The sequence below is a fragment of the Larimichthys crocea genome, chromosome III, assembly GCF_000972845.2.
Source record: "Larimichthys crocea isolate SSNF chromosome III, L_crocea_2.0, whole genome shotgun sequence".
Lineage (NCBI taxonomy): Eukaryota > Metazoa > Chordata > Actinopteri > Sciaenidae > Larimichthys > Larimichthys crocea.
In genome coordinates this window covers 41261008-41282040 of record NC_040013.1, presented here as the reverse complement: position 1 = coordinate 41282040, position 21033 = coordinate 41261008, and the positions used below count along the sequence as shown (strand labels likewise).

General features: G+C 37.8%; 1 protein-coding gene across 1 annotated transcript in view; it reads left to right on the top strand.

Moving 5' to 3' along the window:
- Positions 1–21033, top strand: part of znf608 (zinc finger protein 608) — a 43906-nt gene that overhangs the window by 2650 nt on the left and 20223 nt on the right. Inside the window, exon 2 of the mRNA XM_019276124.2 lies at positions 19673–19943. Coding sequence (XP_019131669.2) covers positions 19673–19943 — 271 coding nt within the window. The remainder of the gene's footprint in view (positions 1–19672; positions 19944–21033) is intronic.

Here is a 21033-nt window from a genome sequence, read left to right as displayed (position 1 = left end):
CTGAGCTCTGTGGTGACTGTAATTCATTCCCTGTCAACAGTAATCTGGCCTCCACTGAAGACTTTTAGAGTCCTGGGATGGTTGTAGTGGAGCTCCAGAAGCTTTTACACCTCAAACACTAATAACTGAGATTAATTAGTATTAGTAATTAGTAATTAATTAGTGTGTAACGATTTAAAGATAGCTTTGTGAATGTTGGCACAAACAATGTCTAACTGGAGATATGATTAATAATAATCTATTTTGGCTTTCCAAAACCTCATATGGACAGTGTGATGTTAAGACTGTGGATGTCTCTGTCTTTTAAACACAATTTCTGTGGTCACATTCTTTGTCTTCTTTTCCTTATGCTCGAACAGATGTTTTCTTTTTTTTAAAAATTGTATCTTGCAAATTTTAGATGGATATTAACCACAAATGCATTTGAGTTTGACGAAAGAAGAAGAAGAAATATATAGAAAAAGTGATGAAGTCATGCTGGTGTTAAAGAGTCTGACAGCTGTTGGAATGAAGGACCTGTGGTAGTAGTCCTACTTACATGGTGGGAGTAGCAGTCTATTAATGAAGCAGCTGTTTAAAGCCACTATACAGTCTCATACAGGGGGTGAGAGGAGTTGTTCCCTCCTAAGACTTTATTGGACATTAGAATACATAAGTATAATATCTCGAATGGGAGAGACATGTCATCACCTGAAAAATACAACTGTCAGTTTGTCCAAACATGAAAAACAAAAAAGCCCACTTCTTAAATTTTACTGGCAAGAATTTGTGATCATGTGAGAAATAATTCTTGTCTCGTTTGATGTTGTCATGGCGTTGCAGAACCTCTTCAGGAAGAGGTCTAGGTGGATGGTTGGGTTGTAAAAAGTGTTTGACTTCAACCTTTGAGACCACTCTTTGCATCCTGACAGTCAGTACTGGTGTCTCTTAACCATGGCCACCATCTTTATATTAACCACTAATTTTAGCCGTTTAAACTCAACTTGTGGGACAGAAATGTGCCTGTATAAAAAAGTACAAAAGTACTGATAGTTAGAATCGAACAGAATTAGTAATAAAAAGGAGAAAACAAGACTAAGACTTTGACCTACTTGTTACCATATTCTTTGTTAAGATATTGCTTGATTTAATTTGTAACTTTGATCATTTGAGAATGTGTTTTATTTAGGAAGAGATCTTGTACAAATGGTTTTGTTGATATAATATCAACATTTACGAGTTTAATTTATTGTTTTGTGTATGTGTTAATATTCCTTAAAGCAAAATATAGTGTGGGTATCAGTACAGACATAATTCAGATTATGGGAAGAACAAGCAACGAGAAAGAAGAAACTCTCAATTTTAATTGCCTTTTTTTGGGTATTGTAAAAATGGTTAATTGGTTTTACTTGCATAAAGCCCTTCTGATGTCACAGAAATGTCTGCAGGAACAGCTCAGGTTAAACTAATTATATTCATAATATCTAACTGATTAAAATGTCTGCTAAGGTTTGTTGCAAACAGGAAAGACGTGAATGATATTTGCTTTGGAAAGGAGCCTTTTTGAATCAACTGGATGATCGATGATTGACAGTTCTCCCCTTCACCCAGTTATCAAATGAATCCTTTCTACAACTGATTGGTTGAACACGCCGCTTGCTACACTGTCATCATGTCACACGGTCATTATGGTCTTTGCTTCTGGTTTTAAAACAGCAAGAAGTGTGACTGAAACACCACATTTCTTTTTATTTATTAAATCCATGCCAGACTCAACCATTTACGATTCAAAACTCTGAAAACATCACTGCTCATTTCGTACCTCGGCGTGAGGTTGGATGTGTTTAATGATTAAGTGAATGAAACACTTTAATTGCTGTGTCCATTTTGCAGTTTTAAAGCTACTGGACGATCTAAATCAACTGAAATAAAAAGCAGAATATGAGATTTTATGATGCATTTAATTTAAACTGTATCATAATATTCATTCATATCATTGGATTATATTACAACCCAGATGACAGGATCAACTGTGGAATCACTGAGTGCATAAAATACTTGTATAAAGTGTGGATATAAAGGCCTTATATAGAAAGGCATTCTGATTAAACAAGGTTACTAAACAGAGCTGTATATTAAATATATTTCACTGATACCTCACAGTGTGTTTACACAGGAGGCGTTTCATCTGCGTCTGTCTCACACACGTCTTATGGAGCAGATATGCTCCCATTTTAATCAATACGGCTGTCTACACAGGCTGTGTAATGGCTCACATTTCACTTGTGCTATACATGCATAAGTGTATTATAATGCTTTAAAGGACCAGTGTGTTGGATTAGAAGCATCTAGCAATGTAGTTGCTGATTGCAACCCACTCGTTTCACCATCTCCTTCCTAGCTTGAAAGAGAAGTGTGTTTGCAAAAAACATGAAAGACTTTATCTCGGGTGAGCATTTTTGTTTGTTCTGTAGAAACATGGCAATTCAACATGGTGGCCCGACACCCCTATAATACACTAATAAAAAGAGTAATTGTACATTATATTCCATTTCAAAAATATTCTCTAAATAGAGCCTAGAGCCCTAAATCTGGGACACTGCACCTTTAAGTCAATTTCTTCAATTTTACTTGAATAATTATGGAAATTGTGTGAAGCTTCTGCTGCTCTCTGACATGCTGCTTTCACTATACTCCTGCAGTACGGTATGGCTGTACTCAGGCACAGTAGTGGTTTGACCTGTTTATTAGCTGCTATTATATTTACTATCCTTATCATCGTAGTTTAGCATGTTAGCATGTTAATATTCACAACTAATTAGCACTAAACACAAAGTACAGCTGATGAAAACGACATGTTTTGCAAGTACACATAAACCTAAGTATTGGAAATAGTAAGATTTTGACCTCATAAAGAAGATCAGTAGTCTTTGGGATTCATCCTCTGCAAACCATGAATGTCTCATGGAAATCCAACCAGTAGTTGTGGACATATTTCAGCCTGGACCAAAGTGTTGGACTGACTGATCAACATTGCTATCTCTGGAGACATAATTAAAAAACAACAACAAAAAAAACCCCTTAAATTACAGCTAAATGAATCAAGCGACCATTTAAAATCTGATCCAGCCTTGTTGACAGAAATAAAAACAGTTCTGCGGTTTCTGAAGATCAGACTGTCATCTGCATGACAATAAGATGCACTTGAGTTTGTCTGTGAATGACAGCGGCTGCTCTGCTCTCACTTTCTGTCTGTCAGTCTGGATCCCTGCAGGCTGGATGAAGCTGAGACAACAAACACACTCTGCTCCTGTTGGATTTTATTGGTTTATCTTGAATTCTGATAATCCCTCAGGAGTGTTAACATGCCTCTCAATATCCGGTTGTTCCTCGGGACTTGAGTGGTTTTATTTTCTTGTATGGAAACATCATTCCCTGTAACAACAGTGCTGAGATGTTGTGAAACCATCGTCCTGTTTACCTGGTGGGTTTTACCAGGTTTGCAAATGCTCGGTTTACAATGGCGATGTTTATTTAGGGGGAGTTCGGGGTGTGATGTTGCATATAAACAGCTGAATCCCGAGTGAGCGTGCATCAGGATGGCGTAGTGATCAGCAGAGGTGCATGCAGGAAAACACGTACTGCTGAAGGAAAAGGCTTCTGAATTATGAAGTGCTATAGCTGCATTATAGTTGCTGTGATTCTTGCAGCTAAATAAGATTCATCACACAGATTCTTAAATCTACGATTCAACAATTATTAGATTTTCACTGGCAAAACTGGTATATATTACAATAATCAAAATGTGACTGACAGCTACACGGCTGTAGTCAACCAACCAACGAAAATTGAATGAAATTGTGCTCTTTAACCAATCAATTGGTCTATATATATATATATATATATATATATATATATATAATAAAACAAATCTACATGTTATCTCAAGATTAACTAATCAGCCTCATTGTGCTGAGTGCACTCTACCTGCAAGCTGCTAATTAAAGTTACAATATTGCCAAGCAAGTTAATACATTTTCTACCATTTCAACCATTTTTACCTTCAGTGCATGTCTATCAACTAAATTTACATACAGTAGCAACTAAGTTCAACAGGCTAAACTGTAAAATAAGCACTAAAACAACATAACACATCGCAAAACTTACATCTTTCAAGTTTGAAGTCAGGTCACAGGTAGTTAGTTCTTAGATTTGACATCTTGTCTTCAAAGTTCTATAGTTTATTAAACCAAATGATATGATTTTTTATTCATAATCAATATTAGCCCCATATGTACTAGCTGACGCATTATATGGAAATACTGTACGAAATGAAACCTGTCCTGTTCGTGATGCACATTCCTGTACGAGGAATCACGCTGCTTAATAAACTCATTATGTGTTCAATGTATTTATATACTGTATGTAATGTTATATGTTATAATATTACTGCACCGTGTCTTCACTATCTGTACATTTGTAATATATTACAAGATGATACATATATCAGGTTATTAAAATGATTTTATTTTTGTGTTTGCATCAGTGCACTTGCAGTCATGTTGCAGCCTGGAGCAAAGCGAAGTGATGTAACAGTTTTTTTCACTAAATATTTTGAGGATTTAGAGCCAACAGGCTCCCAATTTCTAAGCTGAGAAAAAGACTTATAATCACTGCATGTTTTCTTAGTAAAACTATTGCGTTTATAAACTGATACAAACACATTAATTTTAAGGAAAAATACAAATAATACGCTGAAACACTGCAGTGCAGAAGTTATTGCACAAGTAATTACACAAACACTGTCGACATGTACTATGACGAATGTCTCCGCCATAGTCCGTGTTGCTCCGTTGCTGTGGTTGCTCTATCCATTTGTTCTAGCAAACCAATTATTGCTGGGTGATTCAAAATGTATGACGTGATTTGGGACACCACATTTAAAAACTCTGGCATAATGCAAAATACAGAGAGACTCTTATCAGCTTAATCAACATTTTGTGAACTCCCTCGGCAAGAGTTTGAATGTAACAGATGTTCGTATGTGTTAAAGTCCCACACTCACTTTAGGTCTTTATGCAACAAATACAAAATTATTATTTAAGTGTTTTTTGGTGGTTTTTTTTGTTGTTGTTTTAATATTACCTTCAAATGGAGCCTTTCAACATGGATGGTAGAGCAGCAGCGGAGGTTTAATGCACCTTGTTCCTGTTCACCACATTACACTTACAATGTGTTAATGGTGCTAAAAAGGGAAAAAAATGTGTTAAAGATGCCTCAGTTCAACATGGATTATTACAGTGTGACAAATGCAGAGATGTTGTGAATTATAATCAACTCGTTATCCACTGAATTCATTATATACATCTAAGAAGCATTGAACAAATTTGAATGGAATGAGGCAGAAAAATATGTAAAATGTAATCATAATTTTTATGTTTATTAGCAGTTGTTTACCTTCTGGCTCTTAGACTGGACCGCTTACTTAGCAAGTCATCATCAGAAAAAGGATACAAACCCACGTTGCATGTGTCCAGTCTGCACCAGAGGCTGATACTTTGATGTTGTTAATGCTTTCATTCAAGTATATTGGCTGGAGCGGACCTCAGTCAGACAGCGTGATGCGACAGTTATCTAACGACCAGACAGTCAGATGTCTTTCCAAAAACGGTGAACAAATTTTCTGAAGGCGCAATACTGTATGTCTGACTCCTAACTCTTGATGTGTCTAAACCGGGACAAACTGGATCTGCCTCACATGTGCTCAGACGTCAGATCTGACATGTGCAAAGACTTCATTTACAGCTGTTAAACTGTGACTCATAATCACACTCTTACCAGGAGTGAGCATTGATTTAAAAAAGTCTGTACCTTTCAGTGTAAAACAATGACGAATCTCAACATTGAGAGCAGTCAAATTTAACTAAAGCTGCATCTGACACCACTGAATGAAAAAATGTAGCTGCCTCATGCTTTACAATGAGACCACTGCATTAGAACAGCACGTGTCTCAGTGCAGAGCCTTAGACGAAAAAACAAAACCAAATGCAGGGATATCCAGCTCGAACTTTGATGTGACATCATCCAATCAGATGACAAACTCCTTTCAGGTAGAATGCTGATTATTTATTTATTGTCCTGTCCCAACAATTATGAATTTATTCTTTCTTCTAGTGTCTAAGGTTGTGGAAAACAAAGTATGATTAAAGTATGGCTAGCATTAGTAGAAATCTCAATGATTTTTTTTTGGCAAATTGATGGTGGTGGAGCAAACTGCAAAAACATAACATTATCACCTTGAAGTTGGTATGGCAAAACAACTGCCTATTTACACATTCAACATTATCGTTAATTAGGAGTTGTATTTGTGTTGTTTTGGTCTTTGGTTTTCCAGCACCAAATTCTTGGTCCATTGCCTAGAGATATTAGGTCTCTAACTCCTGAGAAAATAATCTGGCTTCTAACTGTTTGTCTGGTGTTTGTTGCTGTGCATAGCGTACAGTGGGTTTATCACATTTTGTTTAATGAAAACACTGGGACAGAACCAAAACCAAAACAATACAGGTAAAGTAGGCTAAAAAGATCCGTAGACTTGCAGAGTTTGTCGATTATAAAAGAGTGAATATGAGGGATACTGGGCCAACACTGAGGACAAAACAATTGTTCTCCAGACTTTCATACTCATTAATCTCAATCGTTTACAGCTTCAACATTTGGTGGATATTTTTATGTTGTTTGCACAATGTAAATTAAGGCATCTTAAGGATTGTTTTTATTATCAATTATCTGCCAATTTTACCCAAGACTTCCACATTACATTAATTAGCTTTCCCTAGAGAGAGCTGAACATTTCAGCTTAGTTATTGGTGAAAACATGTCTTAAAAGGTGCTGCTTCTCATGGACTTTTGGGAGAAACCTGCTTTGAATTCAGGACTAGAAATAACACTGTTGTTATCCAGCATTTTATGATAGGTATTTATTCAGATCTCCAGGTGCAACATGAGATTATACACTCCGGTGAGATGCATCTTTTTACAGTCCAACTCACAAGTGGGCAAGTAGGATGTGCTCAGGGTCATGCTCATTTTTTATTCAACATTTTTCATCCCTGAAGAATATTTTTTTTGCCTTCTTGGGAAAAATGTATTTTTCCCTTAATTTTGTTCCTAAGAAAATCATCACCTTAAAGCTCAGGGAAGAAATGCAGCTTTAATTTCAGTGCTTAACCGACTAGTAAGAGACTAATGCTAGCAGAGTCTTGCTTTGGTCTTGTCTGTCGTCTCTACTGGGCTGTGATTGACAGGAGATTATTGGTTGAAAACATGTAAACCAGACATGCAGACAGCAAAATTATTCCCCCTGGTGAATTTGAGAAAAGTCTGAAGCTTTAGAAGTTTTTCAAAATGAGAAGGTGACCTTGAAAGTCCTTTTTTCTTTAGCACCTAACTTCATTAGTATTCCTCAGTTCATCTCATCAACCATCCTGAGAAAAACTGTGATGAACATCTGCAGGTGTAAAAGAAAGAGTTTTAATTCTTCTAGTCCTGAACAAATTCATGTTTCACCCAAAAGACGTAGTAATAACAACTACTGATGAGATTGCAACCAACTAAATATCCCTTCACCTCACCCTCCCCTTCCCACATAAGGGAAAACTTAGGGTGGCAGTCAAAGTCACGAAAAATGAGAAAGGTGTCTAGAGCCAGTGTTAAGTTTATCAGTTCTGGGCCACTGTAGAAACATGGTGGTTCAACATGGTGGACAGATAAGGCGCATCCTAAGGTAAAAGAAACATATATGGATTCTTAATTTCATATTATTATTAAGGTGTGTTCAGACAGAAAGCAAATAAAGTTGTTTTGGCTCAATCAGATGAATTTTACCACTAGACTATTAGTTTGACCTGTTGATTCAAACGATATCTTGCTACAAAGGGAGGCACTGTCTGTAGTTGGGTTTCCATCCATCTGTTTTTATGCTTTTTTAAAGTTGTGCTTTATTACTAACGAAACATTATCAGCATCAAAGCCATATTCTGAGGGTGAGTTTGTGAAGACATGCATGATGTAGGCTGTAGAAATTGTGTGCCATGACAAGTGATTTTTGCCAACATCAGCTTGACAAGAGTTTCTTGAGTTGGTGCCAATGACACCACAACAACAAATTACATTTTCAACTCTCTGGTTGAAGTACTGCATGGTGCCAGGTTTCAGGAAGAAATTAAACTGAGTAGCCCGTATAATGCTGCTTTAGAGGCTTTACAACCCTGACAAGTATAGAGTTCTCGTATTTAAAGGTGTTGAATATTGTGCATGGATGGTTCTTAATTACTTAAGTGAACGTTTTCATGGTGTACCTGGACTTCTATACACTAAAAGATATGGGGGCATTTGCAGTTGTTGTTATTTATACGTTATTATGCAATGGTTATATTGGTCCAGCTCACTTGAGGTCACTTAAAATGAGTTTGACAGCCATTTTTATAATTGCACCTGACTGGAGCATCGGCACCTACTGCTTATCTCGGTGGACCAACCTTTAATAAATTAGGAAATATACCAGTATGGGTATTTGTGCACAGCTCCAGGGTGATAGTAGATTTCCTCGACTCGATAGAGGATAATGCATATGCATGAATGTGTGTCTTCTTTAGCAGATTTTTTGCATAATCTGTGAAAAATTTGCACATTTGGATGGAAACATGGTTATGTCAGCTTGTAATGATCTCAGAACTCGACCAGAAACTTCTTCAGTTGTTTCTCTCCGTTTCCCTGTACATTTACTACAATAAGCACAGGAACATTTTTAGCTCATGCAACTAGTTTTAGCCAAATTTGCACATATTAATGCCTACTGACATCTTTCCATTGATAGTGTATACAATTTCAGCGCATTTTATAATTTGCATTGTGTTCCATTTGAACACACCTCTAGACTGTTATTGTGTCTCCTCACCAGATAATGAAGTGGAGATTTGTCTGCCAGTTGTCTGTCACAGGTGCTAATTCACTGTTCAAACCTGAATGCTCTCTGTGGAACATTCACAGCACCAACATCAGGATCGCCACACCCAGCATGACTTTGATGACCAGTGCGAACGAGAGATTCAGATACTGCTGTGTTGCTATTTTCTGTTATCACCACTTTAATGCTGTGAAATTAGAGGCTTACAGCTTTCAATATACTGACAACACTTCCACTGGATTGTGGCCAAATAATTATGTCATGTTAACTATATAAATGCTAAACAGCTCAGTGGATTTGTGACAAGTTATTGGCTTTGGTCCATCCAATATTGGTCATTATATATCTGAACAACAAAAGGATAATTAGGATAATTGCTGTTGATTTTCATGGTCCCCAAAGTAAGATCCCTAATGATCTTGGTGGTCCTCTGTCCTCTAACTGTTTCCTGAGTTTTTTTAAAGGATGCAGACAAATGTTTGGACAGAGGAAGGAAATCTATTGTGAGACATTTTATAATGAATACATGGATATAAATATCAGAAATGATAACTGAATTACAGGATTAATAAGACGTAGTGTAACCAGTTCTAAATGGATTAGTTCCACAATAAATATGTGGTCAATCATCTGCATCATCAGAGCCAGATTTTTTTTTTCCATTCGACTTGATAATAGCTCAAAAACAGGAGTACAAGAACAAGTGCATGTCGAGTAAACCGCACCGCTACCAGTTGTTTTTTGACATTGTTCCCTACTTGAGGCACAGAAGTGTGTTTTCAGAGTAGTACAACAGCTCATGTGGAGGCTGCTGGACTGAGACTCCATTACTGTAGGTATCAAAGAATCAATGCCAACCAGTGTGAAAAGGCTTCATGGTGCTACAGTACGCCAACGCGCTCTGCTCTGCAGGCTGGCAGGTTTTCCACTGCATTTATTCACCACAGCCTCCACTGCTGAAGGAAACACTAAAATAAAGAAAATGCATCATAATATCGCTGTCGAGCATCTGTCATTACCTTCTAAGAGTCACCTCATATCTTCCTCTTTTTTGCCTTTCATATTTTATTTAACTGCAGCTTTTCCAACATCTTGTGCCTTCGGGGGGTTCTAGTTCTTCTGCTTAGACAGCGCATGTCTTATCTAAAAACAGACTGAAGATTATTTCATCTGAAAAATGGTGGAAAATGAATGGGAAATAAATGAATGGCTGAATATTGTCCAAGTAAAAAATATGTGTTGTTGGTTCAGAAGATTTCTCGTGGTAAAGTGTTCTTCACAGCATGAAAGAGATTGTTTTGAGCTCACAGTCCAGGCAGCCCAGCTAACATACTGAGCTAATATTTGCTAACAGCAGCTATAGTTTACTTTAGTGTCCACTTTACAACACTCATAGAGAGTTGATGGGCAGCAGCCAAATGACATCAGTGGGAAAACCAGAAAATATGATCCAGTTTCACTAGAATCATGTGTGTGACTCAGTGCTGTAAAGTGTAACACAATTGTTGTGGGTGATCGTACCTCAAGCACAAAGTTACATAGAGCAAGAACAGATGTAGAGGGCATTAAATGGAAATGACAGCTCCTGATTACATATCAATGTAGCATCAAAATGATTTAAAGTATAGAAAAACACGAACAAACTGTATGTGTAGGTACAGCCAGAGAATCAAATCAGTGAGCTAAAAGAGGAAGTGTTTCGCAATCTGGCAAATATGTTCTCATTGTGTTGTTGAAAGCATAATCTGGGAGACATTATGTTTCCTTCATACATATGTGCTGTTGTAAAATTAGTTGGATAAACATAATTTCTTGGAGCAAGGGGTTAGCAGTCCACATCTGGGATCTAACAGTAACATCTGGGGTTATTGTATTATTAAAATGTCACTTTGAAGAGATAATAGGTCCCAGGCATTTTCTGTTTACCTCTGTTGTACTGTATGTTGTAAGTAATATTTCTCTGGCAGGTTTTTGGCCAGTGAGCTCTGCCATCTTAAAGGTTTCAGATTTCCCTGCAGTAACCTGATTGAGTCTCTTGTATATCTAAAGTGTCTGCGGTGTTACATCAGTTGCCAAATTGAATGCCTGTGATGTCTATCTCAGTTCAGATGCTTTATAATTGTATCGTTATAAAAACACTGCTTGCAAACACAGCAACTCTGGGAGATTAATTTATGCAGAATTAGGCTAGCATAATTATTGTTAATGGTTGATTGTGCAGCAGTGGTGGTGTTGAAGGAAAGAAAGCGGTTGTTAGTTTTCAAATGTTTTGCAGCAGCAGGAGTTATTATGGCAGTGAGTAATGTCATGCCATTAGAGCTTGTCATTCAATAGGAAGCTAAGTGGTGTGCGTGTGTGTGTGTTTGTGTGTGTGTGTGTTTGTGCTTGTGTGCGCTCTTATGATGATACTGTAGAGTGAAAAAGAAAGAGATGAGAGAGGCTGGAGAGAGAAAATGGGGGAAAAAAAAAGATGGTTACCATTCGCAAAAACACAAAAATCACACAAACACAAACACACACTCTACCACAGCTTGTCTGCACATTCACACACCACCACACACACACAATGCCTCCTCTTTCAGCAGCCTGACAATAAAGACAGGGATGATTTCTGTCTGGGGAAAAAAAAAAAACTGTCAGTGTGGCTGCTCACTGTTGGATTTAATAGGAGGGGAGGAGGAAGAGGAGAGGAGGGGGGACATGAGGACAAGGAAAGGGAAGGACAAGGAAGAAAAGAGAGAGGAAAGGGAAAGTGATAAAGAGGGGAGAAAGGAAAGGAATTAAGAAGAAAAGGGGAGAACAAGAAAAAAGACAAAGAAATGAAGAGATTACAAGGGGAAAGAAAAGAAGGACGAGATGCAAGAAATAGAAAATGGAGGACAAGAAAAGGAAGAGGACAAAAAAGGACACAGTCGAGAAATAGGAAGAAGAAAAAGGAAGAAAAGAAAGAAAAGTAATAAGGAAAAACAGAGGTGTGGGAATAAGAGAGTAAGCGACAAGACAAAGAGGAAAGAAAGGAGAAAAATTAAGGAGAGGCAAGTAGGAAAGAAAAGAAAATTTGAAGCTGTAAGATGAGGGATGGAGGATAAGAGAAAGAAGAAAGACAAAAAAGATGAGAGGAGAAGAAGGACAGAAAGAAAGGAAGAGGGATGAGAAAAGATGAGAAAAGAACGGAAAAGGGGACAAAGAGATGATGGAGGAAAAAGAAAAGGGAAGAGGAGAAAAAATTAGATGGACATAAAGAAAGAAAGTGAGAGGGTGATGGAAAACATGGAGGGAAAAGGGAGGAGGAAAGAAAGACAAACAGAGCAGTGAAGAAATGGAGGCAGAGGAAGGCTGATCAGACAGCAATGAAGCTGAGATAGAAGAAAACTGAAGAAGAGGATGAGTAGAAAGAGGAAGAAGAGATAACTGCGGTTCAGGCAGCACCTTCCCATCAAACAAGTTGACAAAATTCAGCTGTACAGCTTCTCTAAACACTGTTTCATCCATTAACAGAGCTGGATGAGGGGGCGTCGAGATGGATGGATAAATGAAGGGATGGATGAATAATTGGATCATTGGATTGATTAAAATTCTTTTTTAACACATACAGCATGATTCCTCTGTAGACCTAGGTGCATAAAAATGTGATTGAAGATTTAAAAAAAAAGCATAAAAACCAAAGATTAAAAAAAATGTCTCTTTGTTTAATTATAGATTTTAGAGGCAGAATTAATGGAAAACTCAGCTGGCTCCCCTGACACCCCCCCACCATCCACCCAGCCTCCCTCTCCTGATTAATTTGGGTAAATCCAGCACTGTGTGCGAGTTAGTACAGCTGTTTGTGATTCAACCTCAACACAAAGCTCGTCGGAGGAAACAGCAACGTTTAATCTGTTTTAGTTTGAACTGCAGCATATCTGTTTTCCTCTCTCCCACGGCACCGCCTTTTATAACTGATGTGGAATCAAGGCATAGTGGTTGATTAAACACGCAGCTTTTAAAGTATTGTGAAAACACATTTTTCATTTTTAAAATTTTATTTCAATGTCAATTTTTTATTTCAAAGATTTGATGTTGTCGTGGTTGCAATTGTACTGCACATACACAGTTTACAATGGTAACACTAGAGATAGATCCAGTCACTTGGACTACAGATTAAAATATAGCCTCTTAGCTGGTTCTTTTTATTTTTATTTCATGGCCAGTATTTCAAATGAAACTGCTTGAGAGAATGCCAAGAGTGTGCAAAGCTGTCATCAAAGCAAAAGAATCAGAAATCTCAAACATATTTTGCTTTTTTTTTTGCACCATGGATGGGACTAGGAGTCATGGCACATGGTGTTTTTAGACAGCAGAGGTTATCGCTAAAAAGCTGACATTAGAAGAGAATATTTGTGGAGGAAACCAAGTTATGATGACATTATCTTGGGTGAAATAAATACAAAGTGGAGCCACTAACTTCAAATTAAACCTTGATCCAGGACTGACTCCCAAATAGTGATGTTCTCATCCTGGAAACTGTTTTTTTAATATTACCTGTAACGCCATAAAATACTTTATAATTAACTAACGATATCTTGGACTTGGGAATGTGTTGTGTAGATACTGATAATAATGAGCTAATTATCCAGGGTTGTAGCAAATTAACATTTTCTATTATCTCGAGATAATTTCGTGATCTTGAGATAACTGTGTTTTTCTTGTGGCTTTAATTATCTCATTATCTCGAGAAAAGTAAATTTCTTAAGATATTGGGTTAATCATCTTGATCTCACGGAAAAACAAAAGCTATAGTTTTTTATTGGATAACAATATGTGATTTTCCAAGATAATTACCTTATTATGAGAAAATTACCTTTTACTTTCTTCGGATGTTGATCATTATCATGGTAAAACAACTTTGTTATTTGAAGATGATGAGGTTATCCGTAACTATTATCTTGAGGTAACAGGACAAACAGAACTATTGCATCCTTATTTTGGTTTAGAACATTGTGTCTGTCTGTGATTTTTGTAAGGGAAGTAGAAATAAGAAATCTAAACATCTAAAACATCTTTTTGTGGTTTGTAGCTTGTTGATAACTCTGTGAGGAACTGTGTTGGTGCATTTTGTCTGAAAGAAAGTGAAGAAGACAGATTCTGTATTTGTGCACAGCTCCAGGGCCCATGCATATTTTAGTGTTGTTTGGGTCTTTGTGTATTTCATTCTCCTCTGTGGTTTAGTTTAAGCAGTAATACCTGAGTTTCTCTCGTCGTTAGAAACTGAAAGGGCTCACGAAACAAGATATTCGAGACTGAGGGTAAAAGACAACAACCGAAATCAATGATAGCAGAAGCTTGAGACGAGAATGGTGGTGCAGTGTTTTAATCAGCATGAAGTCCTGGGAGGAGAGGATGATAAATAGAAAAAAAAAGTGTTACTCACCAAATGAAATCCTCATCCCCAACAACCAAATAATAAGTTGTTGGTCAAAATTACATTTCTAATCTTTGGTTAGGGTTCGGATAGAGGTTACTGTTAGGGAAAGATCATCTTCATGGTTAAAATAAATCATAACTGATAATGATAATAAAACTGATGATATTTGATCATGTACTGGATCCTACAATCCAGATTTTTAGCCAAGCTAGCAGCAAAGGATCATGGGATGACAATATGGGAAATACTTTTTTTTGGTGGTCATCATTAGAACATCTCATCTTGTCCAATACTTTGTTTTGTTACCAAAATCCATGAGCCTGTAACCAAGTGTACTTTTAGATAATTAACAAATTTGAGCACTAAAACACATTGAAGGTCCAGTGTGTAGGATTTAGTGGCATCTAGAGATTGCAACCCTTCGCCTCACTGTCCCCAAGATGGAGAAACTCATGAAAGGCCCTATCTAGTGGCAGTGTTTAGTTTGCCTGTTTTGGGCTTCTGAATTAACATAAAGTTGGTTGACTGTGGTGATATCACTCATCACAGGTCGATTTGTTGACACATCGCGGCTATCCTGTCCTTGAAGCCAACCACACACTGTTATTGTTGATAGCCATATTAGGCTAAATTAGTCATTACTTTGGTTAAAATGTTCACCTCATAAAAACAGTCTTGTGTTGATGCACTGCCATTTTTATGTCCGTATATCTGTTTAAAAACAGTTATATGGTCAGGAAACTCCAGCGTAGTCACTGCTCGACAGTAGTAGCTGTGTGCGAGAAAACTTTTAAAGACAATTCGACTCCGGCAGTGTGTATGTTTTCAGTTTTACAGGATCATGTCTGCTTATTGCTCCACCTTTCAGATTGTCTGCATGTCTATAATAAAGACCATAATTAGCACATTATAGCTTGTTTGTTAAATCCAATATACTGTAGCCTAACTCAAGCACCACATAAGTACAGCCTCAATTTGGTTTGGTAGAGTGCTCCTGTGTCAGGTCTGAGGAGACTGAGGAGTGCAAGTACTTCTTCATACCTATTCTCCTGGGAAAAACAGAAGCTGAGAAGAAAACAGAAAAAACAGAAGCAGAAACTGAAGGCTTCTTTCAAAAAGGGCAAGGATTTTGTTGCTAGAATGAAGTGAACAGGGGGAAACTAGCGGGACACTCTTGTGCATTGCACATCAGCATGTAGCTTAATTTGACAAATGTAGCCAAAGTGTGGTAGCCTAGCTGAAATGTTATAAAACTGCTTGTCAAGAAATGATGCACGTCAACACTGGGAAATGAATTTGTCTCTTTCAGTGAGGGTTATCGATCAACTCAAAAGAATCAAAACATGGATTACTATAAAAGAAATACAGTGGTCCCTCGTTTATCGCAGGGGATACGTTCTAAAAATAACCCGCAATAAACGAAATCCGCGAAGTAAGTTTTACAATTATTATACATGTTTTAAGGCTGTAAAACCCCTAATCACACACTTTTATACACCTTTTTACACGCATTTTGTACAGTACTCCCTTAATCAGGACGCAGAACACATGTGCGGTTCTCCCTTAGCCAATTTAGGACGCAGAACACAATGCACGTTCAGTACGCTATAAAAAAAGCATGCAAAATTACTCTGAAAAAAATCCGCGAAACAGCGAGTCCGCGAAAAGTGAACCGCGATATAGCGAGGGACGACTGTATAGCCACTGATTGTTTTGACTGCCTTGCTTTGTGGTAGGGTCAGACTGGGTTATATGTTTAGGCCGGTTCCTTCAATCCTAAACGTGCATGCAGTTCCCTTATTTTGCTGTGTATGTGTTGTACGATTTTTTAATTAAGAAGCAGTGTGAGAAAGGATGATTTGTTTGAAGCATTAACACTCAAGGGAGCTGGCTTTTGTTTTTATTGTTATTTTGCTGTGTGACTTTCCCTACTGGCTGACTATAGCTGCAGTGTGAATTGCGATCGAGTGTTGTTATTCTGGGTGTCTGAGGTAGGAAAAAGGCGTTAATGGCAGAACAGAAATCCCCGGAGATCATGATTCTTCTTTCATAGTTAATTTGCTTTGTGATTTGGTTGAATAAATCCTGGGTGGTCTTTGTCAGCAGCTGTGTGGGAGATAACAGACGGTTTCAGGAAGCACAGGGGATCATATCTTTTGCTTTATTACTATTTTGCATGATCAATTTGCATTGTCTAACAGGGTTTTACATACTGTAAATGCAGTAAAAGAAACAAGTTGAAACAAAGCTGCCCGTACCAGGACCAGAGGGGGAAAAGTAATTGCTTTGCAAGTCAAAAGCAGAGGTGTAACTTTATGGGGACATAGGGAAATGCTACCCAAAATATTTTCACATAAATCAATTGTCTTAAATTAACCAGCAATGCAGAAAAGCATTAAAATTATGTTATTAACCATGATAGGGATGTCCCAATCAAGTTTTTCTGGCCCCTGATTCTGCAGACATCCAGTCCACAGTGCTAAACTTGTAACCTTGGCAGCAACCTCTGCAGTTTAAGCTGCTGTTTTTTCTCACCAAAATAAAAAAAGTCTTATCAGATTTGAGCGGGACCTGTGTGAGTAACTGCTTGATCTCCATAATAACACAACAGAAACACAGCTTCTTTATCTGGGACACCAAACGCCACAGAAGAGCTCCGTGTTGAACTTGACAAAGCACTGCTGTTTTCTCAAGTATTTACAGACTTGGCTTGGTGAGAGTGTTTTTTTTTCCCTAAACAGGAAATCACTCAAGAATATTGTGCAGTGAGTTATCTGTCAAGCCTGTAATCTTTATTAAGTCATAACAGTGAGAAAAATCCTTCATCGCTGATTGCTGCTGCTCGCTCAGCAGAATTATTTCCCAGAGCTGTTGTAATTGTGACCATAATAAGTGGCGAAGATAAGAGTGAGGCTCTTATAGGCACCAATGACTTAGTATTTCATTATGTGTAACCATGGTGATGACAGTGGTTAAGATCACTCACCACACACTTTGAAAACCAATGTTCTTAGCTTTATCAAACTGAGACTAGAGTCAAACCCTCATTTTGGATTGGATCTAATTATCTCCGGTAGTATTCTAATAAGGTCTGAGTGCCCTTGGGTCCCTTTTAGAAGCCGTCTACCATGAGTGAACAAAAGTTCATCCTTGATCAGCGCAGTTTGTGTATACTTTCAGACTGTCTCAGTACTTAAGCCAAAATATGCACATGACAACAGACCTTACAGACTGTCTTTAAAGGCAATTCTGAGATTTCTTTCAAAATATTAAATATGTTGGAAAATAGTTGCTTAAAACGTGAAAAGACTTTGAACGATATATTACTGAAATGTGGAGCTAGAGATTAAAACAGTTTTAAAACAGGGTAGTGCGATGACAGACTGAATCCACCCTGAGCATACCCCTGCACCCCTAGCAGAGAGATAGAGATTAATTCATCTAACTCAAAGTGTTTCAAAGGCAGTCATGTCATTTTCTGAACTCCTCTGACACGTTTCAGTCACTTCAACTTGCTGCTTGACTGCTCCCACAAGTGGGCTTCAGCACATTCAGCAGTCACACCCCCACAGTCTTGGAGCTGAGAATACTGCTAATTTTTACCCACATTTGACAGCTAATTTCATAAACTTGTGGATATCTTTTAATTTATTCTTAGTTTACGTGGAAATGTTACTGAAAAGACAACTATATACAGGTGGATACAGACTTTTTATCTACAATTTTCCCATCATTTATGTTCATGATTTGCACAGCTTCAGTTTGTTCCCATCATTTATGTTCATGATTTGCACAGCTTCAGTTTGAAAAACCTGAGATTTTAGCTTTTTAATAACTTTGATTTACTTGTTGTCTACTGTTAATAAAATATCAGACAGTTACTTTTCAGCAGGTTCCAGACTTGTGTTTGAGACGTTCTTGGCAGTGGTACAAATGTTCTTTTACATATAAATCACTGATCATGAGTTCATTAAAGGCTAGACTGTGTAACTAAAAGAAGAAATAACATGTTTTTCTTCCCTAATGAGAAATTTAATTCATAAGTAATCAAATGCAATGCTGTGCGAGTCAGGGATTTTGCTGTTACTTGGCCAATTAAAGTGTTCAGTAAAAGGGAATGTTGGTATTTGTCACAGGAGACTTGCTTTTATGTTTACTGTATGACTGCATTGGTGACTCATAGTAGGGGCAACAAAAATGACTTTGATTGTGGCAAGCTTTCTGAAAAACTTCAATGCATCATCTTCTAGTGCAATCGAAAGTGAACATAGAAAATCCTTGTATCTGCTGTATGAGATGATTTCTGTTGCAGTCAAGTTTTTTTAAAAAGCTGCAGGAGGCTTCTCTCCAAAATCATCATTCTGGTACAGAGTCCACATCTCCCCAGACGGAGGTGGTGAGTAAAATGATCAATGAACAACTGAAACAAAGGAGAATAACACCAAGGCTGTTGGTCTCGCTTTAATGTCTTGTTGAAGCTGTAGACCAACAAAATCAATAAATAATCTGCATCTTGTTGAATCCCAAAGACTTAAAAGTGTGGTCCGTCATAGAAAGACATGAGAAAGACATTACTGACCCAACCTTCAAACAGCATACAAATCTCATTTCCCATGTCAATAGAGAACCCATTATTGTTGTTACAGTCACACTGGATTAGCTCAAGTAATGTTGCCTTATTATACCATTGCAGATTTTTTCTAAGTCGCTCTGTGCAAAATTGGCAGCTAATTATAGTGTGCAGCTTCAGTATGTATGTGTTATCTTGGGAGTTTCTCCTACCAGAAACTACTGGGGGTGAAACTACGAGGGTGAAATCTTTGCCGCTTATGGACTCATGATAGAGAGATGGAGATGAATCGAGAGAGACAGCCTAAAAAAAACAAGGCTTTTCTAGGTCTCGATATAGTTGAGAAATGATTAGCTGCCACTCAATATTAGGAAGTTGGTAAGTGCAGACTGCGGATAGAATAATGAATGGTATGACATTTGGAGAAAATGTCTACTCTTCTAAAATGTTCTTCCATTATACAGTGGGATCCTGCATTCAAATAATCAGATGTCAGATGGACTCTCGTCAGTAATATTAGAATGACATTAATAATCCTTTTTCTTATTTTTTTGACCATCTCTCTCTCACTCTCCGCCACTTTTATTGGAGAGGTATTCAGCACGGACACCTAAATTCATTAAATCCTATGAATATAATCTGAATTGAACTGAAAGATTAATACCAAAAAGTAAAGTGGAAGTAAAATTACACATTACAATGCATGGTCGTCCCTTTCTTTGATTTTTATTGAATTCTCACCTCTTCCATTCAGGTTGATCCCATGTTCACAGTGCCAGCTCCCCCGGCTCCAGGCCATCCCGGGGCCCCTGGATCTTCTCTGCCCTTGGCCCCCTCCTTCTCTCCTCCGGCCCTGCCCACCTCTAACCCCAAGCAGCTGGTAGTGAGGACGAGGTCTGTAGGCACCAACACCCAGGATGGAGGTGTCTCAGGAGCACTGGAGGGCGACTCGGCCTGTCTGGGGCCTTGCCAACCTGGGACTAGTGTCAACCTGGAGGGCATCGTCTGGCATGAGACTGAGGAAGGTAAGGAGTATTATATTACATTATATTATATTAAATAGATTATATTATATATTAATATTATCCACACTCTATGGTAGCAAGTACCAAGTTCACCTAATTTACAATAGAGAACTATATTTTGTGGTATCTACATAGACTTCAACTGCAGAGATATCTGCCTATTTAAAGCACTAAAATACTAAAAACACATTTCATGGGGACAATTTGTGGATATGAGGTAGCGCGACGATTGTCTCTTAGAAGATGTTGCTGGTCATTTTAATGCTTTTAATAGCACAAACAAAACCTCCTTATCCACCAATGTGCCACATAAAACTATCCTCATGGCCAAAATTCAAAAAAAGTGTTTTTCAAGGGTCATCGTTTTTTTTCTCTTCTTCTAGATTATATTATTATTATGTGTTTTATCACCTTAAAACTGCCTTTTTTTAAGTTTCTCAAGCTTTTTTTTGATAGAGACAGCGGAAGAGTGACAGGAATGTGGAGAGAGAGAGATGTGGAATGACATGCAGCAAAGGGCCACAGGTTGGATTTGAACCCTAGTACATGGGGCGGATGCTCTACAACTGAGCTAATCACACCCCTAAAAAGGACTTTTTATATCAGAGTCCACCATGATGAATGCCATTTTTCTACAGTAGCCCAGAATGGACAAACAGCAGTGATATAGTTCCACCTTGTCTGTGTGTGTGTGTGTGTGTGTGTGTGTGTGTGTGTGTGTGTGTGTGTGTGAAGCAGAAAGTCAATTAACATAAGAGTCTGAGTGTTTACAGAAAAGCAGGCTGTGATGTGAGGATGTGGAAAGTCTTATTTGTCAAACACGGCTCAATAAAATACTTTGGTCATGCTCCAGTGAAAGCCAAGGTGGTGGAAATGCATTAGCAGCTTTTCTGATCCGCAAGCTTGACTTGACTTTGACAAAAGACTTTTTTTGCCTTGATGTATTGAAAAGCCAGGACTTACCTTACTTTTGAATTTCACATTTTATGATTAGTGGTTGTCTTGCTCTTTTAATATATCTCTCTAAACAGACTAAGAAACTGACAATCACTAGTTTTACTGAATGCAGTCTGAGTGAATGCTGGACTGT